Consider the following 20,986-nt stretch of genomic DNA (forward strand, 5'->3'; position numbering starts at 1 on the left):
TACTCTACTATGACTACAAAAATCTGGTCCGCCATCTTGGATCCGCCATTTTGAATGCAATTTTTTTTTTTTTTTTTTGAATAGGAAGGTGGTCATGCGATACATGATTTCCAGACGAAATTCTAAGAAAAATGAATGATAAAAGCCGCACATCGAAATCTCAAACCGTTCAGAAGATATTCATATTATTAGTCAATAACACATAATGTAATTCATTGCAGATTTGCATTATATTGATTAATAATGTGAATATCTTTGGAACGGTCCGAGATATCGATATGCGGTTTCCGCCATTCTTTTTCTCTTGAAATTCCGTATCGAAATCATGTATCACATATTTAAAAAACTTACTAGTATCACCTTACTATTTAAAAAAAACAAAGTTGCATTCAATATGGCGGATCCAAGATGGCGGACCTGATTTTTGAAGTCATAGTGAAGTATTATTTTCAATTTTAGGTGGGAATACCACTGAACATTAATTGTGGATATTTTTATGCTCAATCTTTTCCACTTAAAATTTTCTGTTTAAATTGTTCCTGAAGCCTGATAATTGGGAATCCAAAATCACACTTTGCATTGATGAGGCGGAGCACATGAAATTTTTACAGATATATGGGACTTGTGGCAGTTGATAGAGCTTATCAATGACTATTTTAGGTATGAATTTGATCAAAATCGTTGAAGCTGTTTTCGAGAAAATCACGAAAAACCCTGTTTTTGACAACATTTTCGCCATTTTAGCCGCCATCTTGAATTGAATTTGTTCGTGTCGGATCCTTATAGGGGAAGGGCCTTAAGTTCCAAATTTCAAGTCATTCCGTTAATTAGGAGATGAGATATCGTGTACACAGACGCACATACACTCATACACACACACACACACACACACACACACACACACACACACACACACACACCACACACACACACACACACACACACAACACACACACACACAACACACACACACACACACCACACACACCACACACACACACACACACACACCACACACACACACACACACACACACACACACACACACACACACACACAACACACACACACACACACACCACACACACACACACACACACACACACACACACACACACACACACACAACACACACACACACACACACAACACACACACACACCACACACACACACACACACACACACACACACAACACACACACCACACACACACACACACACACACACACAACACACACACACACAACACACACACACACACACACACACACACACACACACACACCACACACACACACACACACAACACACACACACACACACACACACACACACACACACACACACACAACACACACACCACACACACACCACACACACACACACACACAACACACACACACACACACACACACACAACACACACACACACACACACACACACACACACACACACACACACACACACCACACACACACACACACACAACACACACACACACACACACACACACACACACACACACACACACACACACACACACACACACACACACACACAACACACACACACACACACACACACACACACACACACACACACACACACACACACACACACACACACACCACACACACACCACACACACACACACACACACACACACACACCACACACACACACACACAACACACACAACACACACACACACACACACAACACACACCACACAAACACACACAACACCACACACACACACACACACACACACAACACACACACACACACACACACACCCACACACACACACACACACACACACACACCACACCACACACAACACACACACACACACACACACACAACACCACACACACACACACACACAACACACACACACACACACACACACACACAACACACACACACACACACACAACACACACACACACAACACAACACACACACACACACACCACACACACACACACATATACTGGAACAAGGTAACAAACGGGGAGGTGAGAAATAACATACATTGCGGGGATGCTGATTTACACACATTTACACAATGTTGGAGACTTAATTTTTGTTTTAGAAAGTATATTAATATGTGTTCAATACAGTTGTAACTTTTTTTTCTGTTAACTTGAAAAAAAAATTACGCATTAAACCTACAAAAGGGGAGAAATGTGTGTACACTTTTCACTGAACAACCGAGGAGAAATGTGTGTACACTTCCACTGCACAAAGCGTGGAGAAATGGTGTGTTAAACTTCAAACCCACATTCCGGGGAGGAATTGTGTGTTTAGTTTAACTTACAAAGCGGGGACAAACCGGTTCTTAACACAAGGTTCTGGCTGCAACACTTATTTCGATATTTACTATTCTATTTGATCATAGAATACAATATCGTATGGGTTAAAAATCGATGTGTATGGTCTGGTCTGGATCATTTATGAATTTCTCAGTATGCAGTATCCACTCTGCAGCTCTTATACAAACACAAACATTAGTTTCGTTTTACTTGGAATAGTAAGACATTATTCATTATGCCATTATTACAATAGATCAATTCAGATCCAGTTAGCTGTTAGAGTAATATAATGTAATACATTCTATACTCACTGTTCAGATCAGCACAATGTTTATAGCCTACTGTATGCAGTGAGTATAGAATGTTACATTCTATACTCACTGACTGCATATTTATACTGTGTAAAGATTTTATTGATTGTTGCAAAGATTTTAAGTCAATGATTCAACAGGAAATCCATGGTAATATTCAACGATTTCAACCTAATGAATTAGATTGTTGTATGACAAAATTTAAATCCCGACAACGTAAATAATCAGTGAAGTTAACTGTACAATGTTACTTTTTCTCGTATTTTATTGAGTGATAATGGGAGATGATTCTGATTCCATATTTGGATTCAAACCTTTGAAGTTTGAAACTTTCAAAGCTGGAATTTTTTTTTAAACTAGAACTTTTAGGGCCGGTCTGAGCTCAGGATTTAGCTAAGTCCCAGACTCTAAACAGCAATAGTCAGAAAATGGCTTTCCAAAAGGTCAGCTTTATAATAGAAGTCTTAGTTTTTATTTTCTCATTTCTATAATTGGAAACGTTTTTCCTGACGGAATTAGACATTCCTGAATAATTCAAAATAGCTGAAACTTTACACTATTTTCTCTTTATTTTATTTTGTGTTCAATTTTCTAGTTTTTCGAGATTAATTCAAACGTGACTATGACAATGACTGCGACTACGCCCCGTCTTGGAAAACCAAATTTCTGACTCCAGCTGTTCAAAGTCTTGGACTAAGCTAAATCCCGAGCTCGGAAACCGGCCCCTAATGTTTTAAAATGTTCATGTTTGAACTTTTCAAGAGTGTTTAAAAGCTTCTAAAAACCTTTACCTGTGAGGCAGAAGTATTATTATCTTAGTAGGTACATTTTTACTAAACATAACTTTATGATAATGTAAAAGCTATATTAAAAACTGCTGTAACTCCTTGTTTTTGGGTATTTTCGAAAATGGGACTTACGATTAAAAAATTTGGGGTCGCTGAATCCAAATCCGAATACTTTGAGAAAAGTAATGAGTCATACTCTGAGCAAACGCGTCTGAAATTTGAGATCCCCTTGTGAAAGCCTTCGAGCTGCGAAATATGAAATGATCTGAAATATGATCTTCAGGAGACGGGATTCTGCGTGTGAAACTAGCCTAAGAAAAACACGACGGCCTTGTTCACTCCCCCCACTATCTTCTCAGTAGCTTGACCCTAACATTTACTGATCCTAGAAAGTAGTCTACACCTATGTTCACAGAATAATTCAGAATAATGTATCCTATTTGAAAGAGTGGATGCATGCAAAAAAAAAACAACTTTCAAGATCCATGTTCATCAAGCCTTCTGTTAACTGCAAGAGATATTCTGTATCTTTGTGAGTATCTTTGGGAGGCTCCTTTTCCTTTTATATTATCTTTGAATGCAACATTTTGAAAAACTTCGTATATATGTCGACGCGCAATTTAAAAAGGAACATACCTGTTAAATTTCATGGAAATATATTGCCGTATATCGCTGTGAATGCGCAACATATAAACATAAGAGAAATGCACAGCCGTCGACATGAATCTTAGACCTCACTTCGCTCGCGGTCAATTATATACAGTGATGTCGGAGTAATGAGGGATTCCTTCTCTTTTCATATTATCCTTAAAATGCAAAATTTGAAAAAACCTTGTGTATTAATACATCGACGCGCAGTTGAAAAAGGAATATTTCTAATACAGACGACAAAAGAAAATCCGAGTTAAAACATAGACCTCATACAATAACTAAATTATTATGATGTAAAACTTTGTGGCTATTATTAATTATGCTAGGCTATTTTGAGACTTGAATGCCAAGCTGAAGATTTTATTACTTTAGATTACATCAAACACTCAATGGAATTATCGAATGTGCATCCATTCACTAAGAGATTGGAAGTGAGCGAAAAAACAACAAATAAAAAATAGCAAAGGATAACAATATTAAACGAACATGACTATTACAATAAAATATTGTGATGCGAAACTGTTGTAAATATTATTCACATAAAAATTAAAATAAGTAGCCTATTTATAAGAATGGATGACTGCAAAAAATACATGAAAATATATATTATAGATAGTTACGATTAATATCATGTTGATAAAGTATGAATATAAAGTGAAACATCATTCATTTTAATTTTGGAGTTTTTGTATTGAACATTTATATTGATACTTTTGCCGCCAGTACTCAACTCCGGTTTTGCAGGCAGCGCTTATGTATTATTTAGATTATCGAAGTTACTTTTGTTGTGTTTTTGTGTGTAATAGCAAGACAGGTTAGGGCAATTGTTTCATACTTTTCAGAATGGGGTTGAGTATAACCAATAACTACTATTACTATTACCTACTATGAAGTAATAGTAGGTATTGGTATAACATGTAACAGCCAATGCCCAGGTTGTGACGTCACACTTATAACAAATCTTGTATTGCGTTCTCGGTGTTGAGGTTATGAACAGAAAATGTGTGAATTAATGCGTTATGAACAACAGACTGAAAGAGTCCATACAAGATCTGGTTCAACCATCAGAATCGCAGGAGACATAAACACTATCACACCCTTAATATTCATTTCAGATAGATTGTATTAATATTTCTGATGTTAGGATCGCTGTTATCGGCAATTCAATATCAAACTCACTAATATCGTCTCCATTCAGAATACAACCACACTTTATCTTAACAATGCCTTGCGATCAATGTTCGATATTGGTCGCCAGGTATCTCAAAAGAATTCAATACATATTTTTTATGAACGCTCAAAGTATACAACCACAAAATTTCCTTTCCTGTCACTAAGTATACTAATAATTTGGCGTATTACACGGTAGTCCAAATATTTTCTTGACAAACAACCTCAGAAATTTTCTAGTACTTCTCTCTCCGCATATCCCAATACCTGTGCTGCATATGTTACAACTGCTTTACTTATCGAATCAAAAATTCCTCATTTCATTGACAGAGGTGCTTCATCATTCAAAATGAGTCTTCGCCATACCACTATTAATCCCAAATCTGGCAGCTGTTATCTTACATTTAAAATGTGCGGTTAGGGCAAGTCTTGATGAAAAAACAACTCGCAGTATCTGTACTCATTCACTGTTTCAATAACTTCATTTCCATAGTACCACTTCTCTCTTTCTCCCACTCGTCCTCCTCTTCTGAAAACTACAATCTTGATTTAGCCATGTTCACTGTGAGATTCCACTATGCAATATCCCTTTAACTTATTTATCATTGACTGCAGACGTCGAGGATTCTCAGACAACAATAACGTCATCAGAATATAACAGCGAATTTATCAGCCTCTGCCCAACATAATATACCTCCACCAATAACATCACTCAAATCATTCAAAAATAGTGTGAATAGCAACGGGGAGAATACACATCCCTGTTATAATCCATTTCTGGTTTCAAAGTATTCTGTTAAGTTACCCTCCATAAGGAGACTTCGTATTTTATATAGACTCCTCAACATCGCAATAAATTTAGTCGACACTCCCAATTCACTCAGTTTAAAAAATAAAGCCTCTCTGTCCACACTATCGTAGCCCAAAAGAAACAGTACAACTTCTTGTAGGTCTATTCAACGTTTTCATTACTATATGAATAGAACAAAATTATTATCAGTAGCCGAAATAACCCTCCGAAAGCCACACTGATTCTCTTTATAATTTTTTTCTTTCCTCCCACAACTGCAACCTTCTCAGTAAAATAAATGAAAATACTTTAGCGACAGCATTTATAAAAGATATGGCTCTATAATTATTCACTTCATTAGTATCACCTTTTTTATGCAATGGAAATATAATTGAACGTGGAAAACCTGTTGGTATCTGTCACCTCTGACGATGGCATTGGAAAAAGTCAAAATAAACTCTTTGTAATTTTTTGACGATTCTTGTAAAAATCAGCAGGAACTCTGTTTTCACCTGAAGCCTTATTGTTGCGCATTGTCTTGAAGGCACTTTCCATTCATTCATATCTATGTCTTGTCAAGAGTTTGATCTTCAACATTCCTCGCCGCATAATATGTGACTACCCCGCAAACTGATCCAAACACTCGTCTGAAGTGTTCAACCAAATCCTCAGCACTCACAGTTCCCGAAATCTTGAACTCTCTACACTTGAATTTCTTTATCAGAGCCCACAAATCACTGGAATCCTTGACTCTTCTGAATGTTCTTTTATATCGCTGTAATACGCTTGCCTTTTACTCTTACATAGCAGTTTGTATTCCTTTACTACCTTCATATAATTTTCTCTCACCTGCTCCGAATTGATTTTCTAAACACATTCAATAGGCTGAACACTCGCTTCTCATAACCGCACACTCTTTGTCGAGCCACTTTTCTCTCCATCCTTCTCTCTTTCTATCAGGTTGGGGCACATAATTTGCAGCTCTATATACAAGATTATTTATACTTCATAAGTCTCTTCACTACTCTCGGGAAGACCATTTATTTCTCTACAAGCATTGGTGAGTTTAGATATATATTCATTCTTCCTCGCTTCCTTCCATTTCAACTTCGTAAGAGTGGTAAAATTGTGCTCTCTCTTTCTAGAGTATCAACCGTGATTAGCGTAGCTTCAATGGGAAATGATCAGATAGAAATTCTGGCACAATAGAAAATTTTCCAACTATTTGCGCTAATTCGACACCATGCAACATAGATCTATTACGGAAGCCCCTCTGCCTATAAAAGTAAAGTCTCCCCACCTATCCACTTATCCTTCTATTCATAATGATGAAATTAAAAACCTCACAGAACTCCAATATTTCTTACCTTCATATTAATCACCTCATCCTTTGACTCTTGCTTATTACTCAGTGCATTTCCCAATTCTATTACATTTGTTAATTCCGACATGTCCTGTCCATTTCCTATTCTACCGTTAAAATCTCCAATTAAAATATATTATTTCTATTATGCTCTTGCACTATCATAAACTCCCATAATGTATTGAATTCTCTCTCCCATTCCATGTCTCCTCACCACTCAGGTAAATTGGAACTATATAATATTCATCCCGTTGTCCGCATTCATGTGAATAACTTTCCTCTCAAGCGCATCGATTACCTTACAAAAACTCCTATTCTTTTACTAATTTCTATCAACTTCCTCCCTTTGCTCTACCTCAGTTTGATTCTCCAACTGCGAATTCCCAGTATAAATTGTAATCTGGAAAACAGTTTTCAAAATACAATTGCTTTCCTCTTTCAACAAACGTCTCCAATAGTACAAAAACATCATAATTACAAATAAAATTATAACTTGAACAATCTTACACTTAATCCAGCCACATTGTACGCTACTATACTCAACTGTCCCTTCTCACACGGACTGACGGCGTTATCTATGCGGTTGCGGTCTTCGTCCTCGCCGCCTCGCTCTCCTCATCACACATGCTCCCGCTCACGGCCCGCATCACACTCTCATCGAACATGCTCCCGATCTTCTGCAGCCCATCCTCTCCCTCCGAGACCAGTCCATTCTCCTCATCTAGCGTGAAAACCGACTATTCACGATTAAACGATCCACTTCACCGATACTCCCTCTCACTCCCGGAACTTGTTTCTTCAACTCGCCAAGCACCCGAAAAGCTTTGATCGTCGTTTTCTTGTGTCGAAAGCAAAGTCTTTATGAATCACAAACTGTGCACCTTCAGCTTCCTACTGTTTCTCGTGATGAAATGGATGTCCTGATCGTCCGGAAAATGCGCAATGATTGGCCCGTTTCTATTTCTTGCCGATGCATGTGCTCGATTAACCCAGGTACCTGCTCGTGCCCCCAAATAATTCAGCAATATGACAGTTGAAACAGCCTCCCCAAACAACTATGCCATACTGCAGAATTGACTTGACTAGAGCATGATACCGTACATCATTTTCATGTGGTTCTTATTAAGAATTCTGTTAACTTGGTAAAATTTAAAATATAAATATCTAATTTTTCTTCATATGTATTTAATATGAACATCCCATTTAAGGTTTTCATCAATTATGATTCCCAAGTACTTAGTATTATTGACTTTTTCAATGGTGGGACAATCACAATTACCCAAGTTTAAATTGCACTGAGAATGGAGTCTCAAATCTTGATTCTCGTTGGGCTGTCCTACTCCATTTGCAGAGAAAGTTATGTAATTCGTTTTTTCAATATCAAAACTCAAGGTATTCTTATCTAACCACTTCTTGATTAAAAGCATATTATTTTCAGCTATGGTATGAACTTCATTCCATGAATTACCGTGAAAAATAGCTGCAGTATCATCTGCAAAGGATATCACAGTTGAGTTTAGAAGTCTTAAATTTAAAAAGTCATTTACATAGAGTATGAAAAGGATGGGAGAAAGTACAGTACCTTGAGGAAGACCATAAGAAGTTAAGTTAGTTACACTAGATTGATCATTTATGGTTAGGGACTGGGTTCTATTACTCAGATAGCTTTTGAACAATTTAAGCGAGACTCCTCTGAAACCATAGGACTCCAGTTTATTGAACAAAGTATTATGAGGTATTGTATCAAAAGCTTTGCGTATATCCAGGAAGACTGCAATAGTTTTCTTATTGGAGTTTATTTTATCAGATAAAGTATTGACGAATTTTATTAGAGCGTCAGATGTACTTTTACCATTTTGGAAACCGAATTGGTTCTTGTTGATTATTTTGTTAAGATTCAAGAAAGAAACAACTCTTGACTTTATTAGTTTCTCCATTATTTTAGCAAGGTTGCTAAGACTAATCGGTCTATAATTACAGGGATTAGTCGGGTCACCTTGTTTGAATAGAGGTTTTATTTTGGCTGACTTGAGGTGCTCAGGAAAATATCCCTCCTCAAAGCATCTATTAAAAATGAAAGAGAGAGGTTGAGATATAAAATTGGCTATTTTCTTCAGCGTCATATTACCTAGACTATCAATACCAGGACTGCAGTTGTTCTTTAGATTTTTAATAGTTGCCTCAACCTCAACTATATTTACATTCATCTCAATAATATACAGGTTGGGTGAAAAGTCCGAGAACGGCTTAATATCTCATACACAAAGGTAATTTCATGGTGGGTGTGATTGGGGATCCTAATAAAATTGAAAATACTACTCTACTATGACTACAAAAATCTGGTCCGCCATCTTGGATCCGCCATTTTGAATGCAATTTTTTTTTTTTTTTTTTGAATAGGAAGGTGGTCATGCGATACATGATTTCCAGACGAAATTCTAAGAAAAATGAATGATAAAAGCCGCACATCGAAATCTCAAACCGTTCAGAAGATATTCATATTATTAGTCAATAACACATAATGTAATTCATTGCAGATTTGCATTATATTGATTAATAATGTGAATATCTTCTAAATGGTTTGAGATATCGATGTGCGGTTTTCGCCATTCATTTTGTCTTGATATTCCGTATTGAATTCATGTATTGTATGACAACCTTCCTGTTTAAAAAATAAAGTTGCATTCACTATGGCAGATCCAAAATGGCAGACCAGATTTTTGAAGTCATAGTGAAGTATTATTTCCAATTTGAGTAGGATCTCCGATCACACCCACCTTCAAATCACCTTTGTGTATGATATATTAAGACGTTCTCGATATTTCTTCTTTTTTTTCTGCTTTGAAAAGTATTGATTAAAAATCTGTTGTGGCGCACTCACACAACTTTACTTGCAATTATGAAAATTGATCACCTGATTGACGCTTGTGTACACGCAAGTCTACTATTCAAAGATCTGCCAGCTGATGACAGGATAATAACGCTGGAGACACACGAAGTCTGCTATCTCTTCATAGTGAATAATTTAATAGAATCAACAGTTGCCAACAGTTTGCATTATTGAATAAACACATTTTCTCGAATTTCGAGCTTATTTTCAATTTTAGGTGGGAATACCACTGAACATTAATTGTGGATATTTTTATGCTCAATCTTTTCCACTTAAAATTTTCTGTTTAAATTGTTCCTGAAGCCTGATAATTGGGAATCCAAAATCACACTTTGCATTGATGAGGCGGAGCACATGAAATTTTTACAGATATATGGAACTTGTGGCAGTTGATAGAGCTTATCAATGACTATTTTAGGTATGAATTTGATCAAAATCGTTGAAGCTGTTTTCGAGAAAATCACGAAAAACCCTGTTTTTGACAACATTTTCGCCATTTTAGCCGCCATCTTGAATTGAATTTGTTCGTGTCAGATCCTTATAGGGGAAGGGCCTTAAGTTCCAAATTTCAAGTCATTCCGTTAATTAGGAGATGAGATATCGTGTACACAGACGCACATACACTCATACACACACACACACACACACACACACACACACACACACACACACACACACACACACACACACACACACACACACACACACACACACACACACACACACACACACACACACACACACACACACACACACACACACACACACCACACACACCACACACACACCACACACACACACACACACACACACACCACACACCACACACACACACACACACAACACACACACACACACACACACACCACACACACACACACACACACACACACACACACACACACACACACACACACACACACACATATACAGACCAAAACCACTTTTTTGAACGTATAGAAATTTAGAAATTGGGGTACCTTAATTTTTCTCGTAAAGCAATACTTTCCTTACCTATGGTAATAGGGCAGGGAAAGTAATAATGTGAATATCTTTGGAACGGTCCGAGATATCGATATGCGGTTTCCGCCATTCTTTTTCTCTTGAAATTCCGTATCGAAATCATGTATCACATATTTAAAAAACTTACTAGTATCACCTTACTATTTAAAAAAAACAAAGTTGCATTCAATATGGCGGATCCAAGATGGCGGACCTGATTTTTGAAGTCATAGTAAAGTTGTATTTCCTTTTTTAATAGGATCCCCAATCACACTCACCATCAAATAACCTTTGTGTATGAGATATTAGGCCGTTCTCGGACTTTTAACCCACTTTGTTTAATTATGCAATTATCAATAATATATTATATTATCTGGTATTCTATAATCAGCAATATTATAATGATGTTCATCATTAGCATTAATAATATAATACAGGGTGTTTTAGAAGTAGTGTTGAACATTTTAGGGGATTGTTCCTTGATGATAGGGGTCTAGAAAATGTTGTATTTCAAGTGTCCAAAGCTCAGTGGTTATCCTTATAGCTGCCATTTTGTTTTTTCACTAGAGAATTTTTATCTCAAGAAAGAAATGATGTATTGATCTGAAATTTGGCATGAATATCCATGCTGTAAAGACTCAACTTTGAAAAATGAAATAAAGAATTTTCGATGAAAATTTTCAAAATGGCGGCCATTTAAAATTTCTTATTGCAAATTCCACGAAAACCGTTCATTTTACAGAAAATTTACAAGAGTCAAAAAAGTTAACAAATCCTATAAAGGTTCCAAGGATACCTCATTTATTGAGATTTTTCGGAGAATAGCAGAAAAATAAATTATTTTCGTGCAGCATGCATGATCATGAACAAACAAGATCATCTAAAAACATTGTAAAATCAGCTGGATGGCCATATGGAATCATACCGAGTTTCAAAGCTCTATCTATGAATATATATATATATATTTCATTACAGATTGAGCTCTCCAGTAATAGATGTAAATCAGCCTGAAAAATGATCAATTAAGTTAAAAAAGAGAGTCGAAATGTTAGTATGGGTATTCCTCCAGATGCTTTTAATGAGTTCTTTGTAAAATCAGTTGAAGAAGTGCATGATAAAATTGCTCAGCCAATCACTACTGCTGCCCAACTTATTGAAAGTTGCACTTCAGCAAGGAGGCCTGCCTTCGGTTTTTCTGAAGTAACTCCTAACATTATATTGGATATAGTTAATAGCTTTAAGTCATCTGACAGTGTAGACATCTTAAATTTATCCAGCAATATAATTAAAAAGGTCATAGACTGCATTGTTTAACCTCTAACTTACTGCATCAATAGTTGTATAACGGAAGGAGTGTTTCCATCTATACTCAAATTATCAAGAGTATTACCAGTTTATAAAAAAGGACCAAAAGATTGTCCATCTAGTTTTCGCCCCATATCATTAGTTCCTATATCATCAAAGATCTTTGAGTCGGTAATAAAAATCCAGATCTCAAATTACCTAAGTGAACAGCACATTTTAAGTGAAGCTCAGTTTGGTTTTATAAAAGGTATATCTACCGCATCTGCAATAGATGCTCTGATTAAAATGGTGTTGGATGCTTTTGAGACAGGTCAATTTGCTCAGGCTACCTTTTGTGACCTCAGCAAGGCATTCGATTGTGTCGACCACACAATCCTGCTGAATAAACTTGGTCTCTACGGTATGAACAGTGTAAGCCTCATGTTAATTGGGTCACACTTATTTGACCGTAAGCAAATAGTCTATGTAGGTCATACTAAATCTAAGGTAAAAATGATCAAGTTTGGTGCTCCTCAGGGCTCTATCCTTGGACCTGTACTGTTCACCCTGATGATAATAATGATCTTCCATTCTCAGTGACATCTCAGTCAATGCTTTACGCAGATGATACCACTTTTTTCAATTCAGACTCAGATTTTTAAAAACTCGCTTTTACGATGGAATATACTTTAAACCAAGCAAGCATATGGTTCAGGGCAAATGGTTTCCTATTGAATAATGATAAGACTCAACAAATGATTTTTAGCTTAAGAGAAATTCCAGCAGATAATAGTGTAAATAATGTCAAGTTTCTAGGTATATATATTGACGAAAAATTAATATGGAAGCCACATATTGAGTATGTAAATAGTAAATTGTCTAGGGTTATTTATTTGTTGAAGCAATAAAAAAATTATGTACCTGATAGCTATGTAAGGTCAGCCTATTTTGCATTTTTTCAAAGTATTCTTTTATATGGCGTGTTGTTTTGGGGTAATTGTAGCCATACAATTACTTTTACTTCAGAAAAAAGCCATCATGATATTAGCAGATGCCCGTAATAGTACTGAGCATTGTAGACCTTTGTTTATTCAGTTGTGAATCTTGACAATCATGAATCTTTATATATACACTGCTCTAATACATGTAAGAACAAAGGTAGAGAAAATTCCAAGACATACCATACATTCTTATGCAACAAGAAATAAGAATAGACTGAATATACCATTCCAAAGGCTTTCAAAGTCAATGAATAGCTACAATATTATTGGTCTGAAACTGTACAATAAGTTACCTCCAAGCTTAATAAATGAGTCTACAGATAGATTTAGAATGAAACTTTTCAACTGGTTAGTGAAAACACCAATGTATTCTATACAAGAATTCTTGGATTCCGATTTGATTATTGATGTTTGATTCCTTGATTGCTTAAAGCTTTTCTTTCTTGTTTTAACATTTTGACAGGGCCTTGTTGTTTGTACTGTTGTTTGTATAGTGATAAATATTAGAATTCTTCTGGGCTTACTTTAGATGTAGTTATGTTTATGTGTTTATATATGTATATCGTATATACTTTCAATTACATTAACTTATAACCTTCTGACTTGCATAATGTTAGTATAGTTTTGACTTTGTCTATTGCCAATTTTGCTTAATGACAATAAAAATTTATTTATTTATGAAAATGAATGTCTGTTTGTGTGTTAGTTTGTTTGTTCCCAATTGTCACCTGGTGGGGATAGATTTTGTTCTTGTTTTATAATACAGTTTTCCTGTCACAGTTCGGGCAGTTTAAAGAGAATTGTATTATTGAATAAGAAGGGATCTGAACCCACTTCATTAGATCAGTTTTTTTCATTTTTCATTATTAATTAACGTCGCGATTAACCAGTGGATGCCAAATTGGAAGCCATTATCATAAAGGTAGGTGACTACTGAGTCATTTGTTTTAAATTTTCCATAACCACAACAAATTTAATCTTCACTAGCAGCCAAGCGAGTAGCCCTAGAAATATTCATCTATTTATTGTTATTTCATAACTTCTAATTATAATTCTAAATTTTGTACTAATAATTTATTGTTTTGTTTTAATTATCAAAACCAGTTCGATCATTTCTTGTTTTTCATTTTCCCACCTTTACATATTTAGTGGAGGTTTATCCTGCCGTCCACATAGAGTTTACATAATTGGTGGAGGCAGATCATTGTTTACATAATTGGTGGAGGCTCAAAGGGTTTTTAAACCAGCTTTTAAAATTTGGACTTTTTCGGTTACCTCAGTGAAGATTCAATTTTGTGTTTTCATTTGTTGCTGTGTTGTTGTTGTGATTTATCTTCTCATTTATATTTGTATTATGGAATGAGTGCAGTGGTAGATCTTAGGAATATTCGTACAAAAGAATTGAATCTTAAAGAAGCGTTGTTTATAGCTCAGCAATATAGATTGTTTGTTCCCCCAAATGCGGATTTAGATTTTTTGAGATCTCATATTAGGATCTTGAAATTGTCGTTGTTACAACCTGAACAGCATTTACTTAGTCAAGAGAAAGCTCTGAATTATATAATAGAAGGGGTCAGGTTATCGAACGAATTAGCGTTACAGCATCCCAATCTTGCCTTTTTAGAGCAGACGTTGAGAAGAAAATTTACTCTGGATTCCTCAGAAGTTAGTAAAAGTGAACAACCTATATCTGGAGACGAGGATTCAAATATTCTTAATAAAACTTTTATTGAAAATAAAGATAGTGCGGTTCAGACAGACGCTATTATAAAATCGGATACAGTTGGTTCATTTGAAACATTGAATATGGCTGATAAAAAGCGACCTTTCTTAGCTCCACGGATATATGGAGGAAAGAAATCGGAGGATGTTATAGATTTTTTCATTCATTTTGAAAGAGTTTCAAATGCAAATTCGTGGGATGAAAAGGATAAATTACTATATCTACCATTTTACTTAGAAGGCAGTCCTTTGAAATATTTAGATATGATCCAACTCTCGTTGACGGAAGCAAATAGATGGGATTACAAAAATGTTCGATCTGAGCTCGAAAAGTATTATCAGCCTATTCACATGGATAGGTATGAAATGGAGTTGACAAACATAAGAATGAAACCGTGTGAAGCAGCTAGGGAATATATGGCCCAAGTTTTAGGATTGTGCTCAAAGGTTGACCCGCATATGTCGGAAGGTAGGAAAATAAAATATGTATTGAAAGGATTGTTACCTCATATTCAGGATAGGGTAATAATGCTGCCTAACGAATCCATCGATGAGTTAGAAAGAAATTTACAGCGTTTTGAATTTTCTCAATACATAGTGGAAGATAGAGTAGGTCTAGGCAAAGCTTCAATAGTTCAACGGGATTCATATGATCATCACATTATGCAGATAAGTAGAAATGTGGATAAACTTATTGCAGAAAAAGAATTAGCGGGGAGAAGATTCAATGACAGCAATACGAGTGGCAACGAAAATAATAGGTCTTATGGGAACAAATTCAACAATGGTATTGAGAAGGGTCAAAGGTTTAATAGAAATAGGTATGAAGGAAATAGGTTTGAAGGGAATAGGGTTGAAGGAAATAGGTATGAAGGAAATAGGTTTGAAGGGAATAGGGTTGAAGGAAATAGGTATGAAGGAAATAGGTTTGAAGGAAATAGGTTCGAAGGAAATAGATTTGAAGGGAATAGGTTTGATCGAAGAAATAGGAATGATAGAGAGGGAGATATTCATCACAAAGAAAATATCAAGTTTCAAAAAAGATGGTGTGCGATATGTGAGACCACTACGCATACGACAGCTGAATGCAGGTTTAATTTGAGAAACAAAAAAACGGAAGATGAATTTTTTTGTCATATATGCAATGTCAAAAATCATTCCACTATGTCGTGTAGGTACAATGGGAGAAAGAATGACTCAAAAAACTTGTAGCGGGGGCTCAGTTCTCGGCGACAGAGTATGGGGGCCCCTTTTCACGTAACAAACGTGATGAATTGCAAGAATCGGATGTAAAAGACATCGATGATGATAATAATAAAAATACTAAATCATGTGTGACAGAAACGTCATTTAAAAATGGGATATTGTGTGTTGAGGATTCAAAACCTATAGGTAATAGCATAGTGGAAACAAATATGAGTATAGATCATGTTGAGGATGGTGATAGTCAGAAATTTATTAGTTATTCAAATTCATTGTTGAGTAAGAATCATAAAACGCCGATATCAATTCAAGGAATATCTTGCGAGGAAAATATAAAGATATTATTAGATATGGGTTCAAGTGTCTCACTCGTTAATCTTGAATTGATTGATCATTGTCAAGGTCAGTCATTGTTTGAAACAGACGTCATTCTCACAGCCGCGAATGGGTTACCAGTTAAGTCGTTGGGCAAGGTTTGTTTTGATTTTCAAGTTGATGGAGTCAATGTCACTTGGGAATGTTTTGTAGTGAGATCATTATCCATACAGTTATTGTTGGGTGTTGATTTTTTGTCTCGACACGGAGTCCGATTAAATTTTCAAAAACAAGAGATGAAGATTCTTTTAAACAATAACAGTATTGTTGTTCCATTTTCAGTACATGATGAAATTGCGAAGACGAATTTAATTCAAGTTAAAATGGATGAGCAGGTTATTATAAAACCGAAAGAGATATTAAATATTGATGTTCATGTTGATAAGCAAATTAATGAGGACAGTAAATTATCATTCAAGTTGAATAAATCAGAGTTGGATATTATTTATGTAGGTAAATACAGTGAAAATGAGAGATACACATTAAAAATTCACAATTCGGCTGAGTCAGTAGTTCAGTTGTTGGATCGGCAAGTGATAGGCGATGCTACGATTTCGCAATCAACTGATGACGCTGGGCTTTTGCGAGCGGATGAAAGTAGGCCAATGATTAGTAAAGATGTATTTTTAAAAGACTATATCAAATTGAGTTCAGGTGAAGAAAAACATTTTTCTACGTTGGAGTCGAATTATGTGGTCAGCGGTTTTAAAAATCGCAAACATTATTTTATTGATAAGGAGTCAATAATTGGTTTCGTATCGCAGAGCAGAGAAGGTCTCAATTTTATTGCTAGCAATGTCGATTCAAATGAGATTATTCTCGAAAATAATGAATGTATTGGGAAATTGATGTATGATAATTCAAGAGAGATGTTATCAGCTCCAGTTAATATAATCGAGCATGTGAGTATCACAGAAAAAGTTTCTATTAATGATAAGTTAGAAAAGTCAGTTCAAAATGAGTTTTATGCATTGGTTAAAGATTTTACGGATATTTTTGCGAAAGATAAATATGATATTCCGGTGTCAAAACTGCCACCAGTAAAAATTCAATTGATAGACGAGTCTCCAATTTTCTGTTCACCATACAAATTCGCTGCTAGTGAAAGAGAGGAAATATATATATATTTTCAGCAACGGTGGAAGAGCACATTAAAGAGTTGAAGGAGGTTTTTGAAAGAATCCGGGAGTGTAATTTGAAACTAAATCCAGACAAGTCGAAAATATGTTTTCAGTGTATAAATATAGGATTATTGCAAAAACAGGATCCGTTTTTGAAAAAGATATATGACGCTTTGTTGGATTTAGAGTCAGCGGAGAGAACTATTGCACGAAAAGCTAGAAATTATGTTTTAAGAGATGACATATTGTACTACAAGGAAGCACAGGTCAAAAGCGCAGCCTTATTTTTGTTGGTCGTTCCTGAGAGTTTGGTGACAACTGTATTGAAACAATATCATGATTCTTTGCAGTTCGGGGGACATTTAGGGATAGATAAAACGTTGTCTAAAATCAAGGATAGGTATTATTGGCCTACTGTCAGGAAAGATGTAGTTGAGTATGTGAAATCATGTGAAGTTTGTCAAAAGGCAAAGGTGTCGAGGTTGAAACCGGCTGGATTTTTGAAACCTATAACAATTTCAGGTGAGCCTTTTCATACAATCTGTATAGATGCAGTTGGTCCATTATCGAAAAGTAATAATTGCCAGTATATTTTGGTAGCGGTAGATAGGACGACGAGATTCGCATTCTGTAAACCAGTGCACGCTGTTGATGCTAAGAATACTGCTAAGTTCATTTTAGATTTTGCGTCTTTATATGGATTACCTAAAGTTATTCACACGGATAATGGGTCAAATTTTCGAGCTGAAATTTTCAAGGATTTTTGTGTATCATTGGGAGTAGAGCAGAAGTTCGGTTCTGCTTATATGCCTTCCACTCAGGGTGTAACAGAGCGGTATAATGACACTTTAGTAACTATGTTGCGATGTTACGTATCTGGTGATCAGTCTAATTGGGCGAGCTGTATTAGGCATGTATGTTTTTCTTATAATATAGCAGTTCAAGATTCAATTGGGTTTTCGCCGTATTACTTGGTGTTTGGATTCGTTCCTAGAAGTCCTGTGGATATTGCTTTCCTTCCTTCTTCTATTTGTAGGGATAGGTTAGAGGAGTTAAAATCGTTAGCAAAGGTCCGTGAGAGATTACCGGAGATATTAAGAGAAGTGCAGGAAAAACAAAAAGATAGTTTTGATAAAAGACATAGATTAGTAGCTTTCAATAAAGGAGATAAAGTTCTAGTTTCGTATCCTAGGTATCAGGCTGATACTTGTAAAAAATTCAATAATCCTTTTCATGGGCCTTTTGTGGTATCAAGGAAGTTATCTGATTTAAACTATGAAGTGTTATTAGAAAAGCGGGGAAAGATTGTTCCAGAAATTATTCATGTAAGGAGAATGAAACTTTTTCATGAACGAAAGTCATAGCAAGGTGTGGAAAAGTGGAAAAAGTTTTATTTCAATCATTATACCATAATAATGTCGTCTGTAATCTAGATATTGAGTTTTTTTTTCGTTGGGATGATAGTCATGTGACAGGTGAATTAAATTTTGGGATTTTATGATTTTTTTTTCACTGAGCTTGTAGGTAGTGATAATTTCAATCGTTTATGTCCAATAAAATTTTTCGATTAGGGCAGTAGTTTTCGAGTTAGGTATTTTCAATAATTTTCAAAAATTTTCACTTTAGAATTTTGGCCCTTTGGATTTTATATTTCATTATATTAAGGTTATGAATAAGTTTTATTGAAATATTTTCAAGGGTTATTAAAGGTAGATATTTTGTTGATAGAATTCATGAATTAAATATTTGAATTTGTTGTCATAAGGTGTTGATATTAAGGTTTAATGGTGATAGTCATTTTTTTAAGTCGTATTTTTTTGAAGTCATGCGCTATATTAAAGTCCCTAAGAGAATTTTTGTAAATATTATTCGTAATTATTCATCATTTCATCATTGTTTATCAGAATTGATTATAATATTTATGGATTTATCATCCAGTGGGTGAATAATAGGATTATATTTTATTTATTTGATCTGTTTTCGATGGGGTCTTTGATTCAAGCCTATAATTATAAGTCCTCGTAAAATTTTATTAAAGTATTATTACTGATCATTGTTGCTGGAGGTGAAGTCCATATTTTTCAATGGTAATATAGACCAAACTTATTGTCCATGGGTTATAATAAACGGTTATAGGGGAATTTTTTAGCTATGGATAGCAGAGTTTCAGTTTTATACGTTTATATCTTTGAATTGAATTTCGTTTTATAATTTTTTCTCAGTATAAACTAATGATTACTATATTCTTGATTATATTTCATGATAATATTTGAGTTTCATTGTGTCATGGTTCTAATATTAATGGTTTTGAGTAGAAAATTTTTCTTTTGGCACAATAGGTTGAGTTTAGGGCTTATTATTATGGTTGAGTTTTTATTTTCAGAAGTGATTTTTGGTAATCATTGTAGAACCATGTTTTACGATATAGAATCAGTTATTATAGAAGAGGGTTTATTATTCCATGGTTACATATTTATAATTTTAGGGTACAGTTACCTATGAAAATTGGTATTTGGCTGGGTTTTACATTTAATTTCACAGTTGCATTATTGATTTTGTATTGATTTTACAGTTATGATAACCATGTTATATTTCATAGTCATTATAATTATATCTCAGTTATTTCAAATTATGGTTATTCCAGGAAAATGAACAGGAAATATGGTTGATGGATAGTTTACCATTTTATGATAATCAAATGGTCATGTTTCATTCACATAATTACATATTCTGATTACATGTTACATTTTTGTAATATAACATTCTCACTGATATAACTTTTTTTTTTCTCGATAAATCATGGTACGTTTTAATATTGGGTGCCACGAAAAAGTACAGTAATGTAATTCATTGTTTTGTTATTTTATTTTTGCGTTTGTACTGATGTGACCTACGTTAAGAAAGTGCAATTGTCACGTATTTTTGTTTAGTTGTCAATCTTGTTATTCATATCCAGGGCAAGGTCGTTCATTTGAGTGACAAACGTTGTTATTG

The 20,986-nt window shown here is 35.0% G+C and overlaps 2 protein-coding genes across 4 annotated transcripts in view; both read left to right on the plus strand.

Annotated features, from left to right (window-relative positions):
- LOC111055462 (transmembrane and immunoglobulin domain-containing protein 1) overlaps positions 1-20,986 on the plus strand; it is a 386,768-nt gene that overhangs the window by 356,870 nt on the left and 8,912 nt on the right. The gene's annotated exons all lie outside the window — the stretch shown is intronic.
- LOC120353029 lies at positions 15,474-16,523 on the plus strand. The gene is made up of 2 exons (XM_039435464.1): positions 15,474-16,114; positions 16,160-16,523. The coding sequence occupies exons 1-2, from the start codon at positions 15,558-15,560 to the stop codon at positions 16,503-16,505; spliced, it is 903 nt and encodes a 300-aa protein (XP_039291398.1). The 5' UTR covers positions 15,474-15,557; the 3' UTR covers positions 16,506-16,523.

Source organism: Nilaparvata lugens, chromosome 9, assembly GCF_014356525.2.
Source record: "Nilaparvata lugens isolate BPH chromosome 9, ASM1435652v1, whole genome shotgun sequence".
In the NCBI taxonomy this organism is placed as follows: domain Eukaryota; kingdom Metazoa; phylum Arthropoda; class Insecta; order Hemiptera; family Delphacidae; genus Nilaparvata; species Nilaparvata lugens.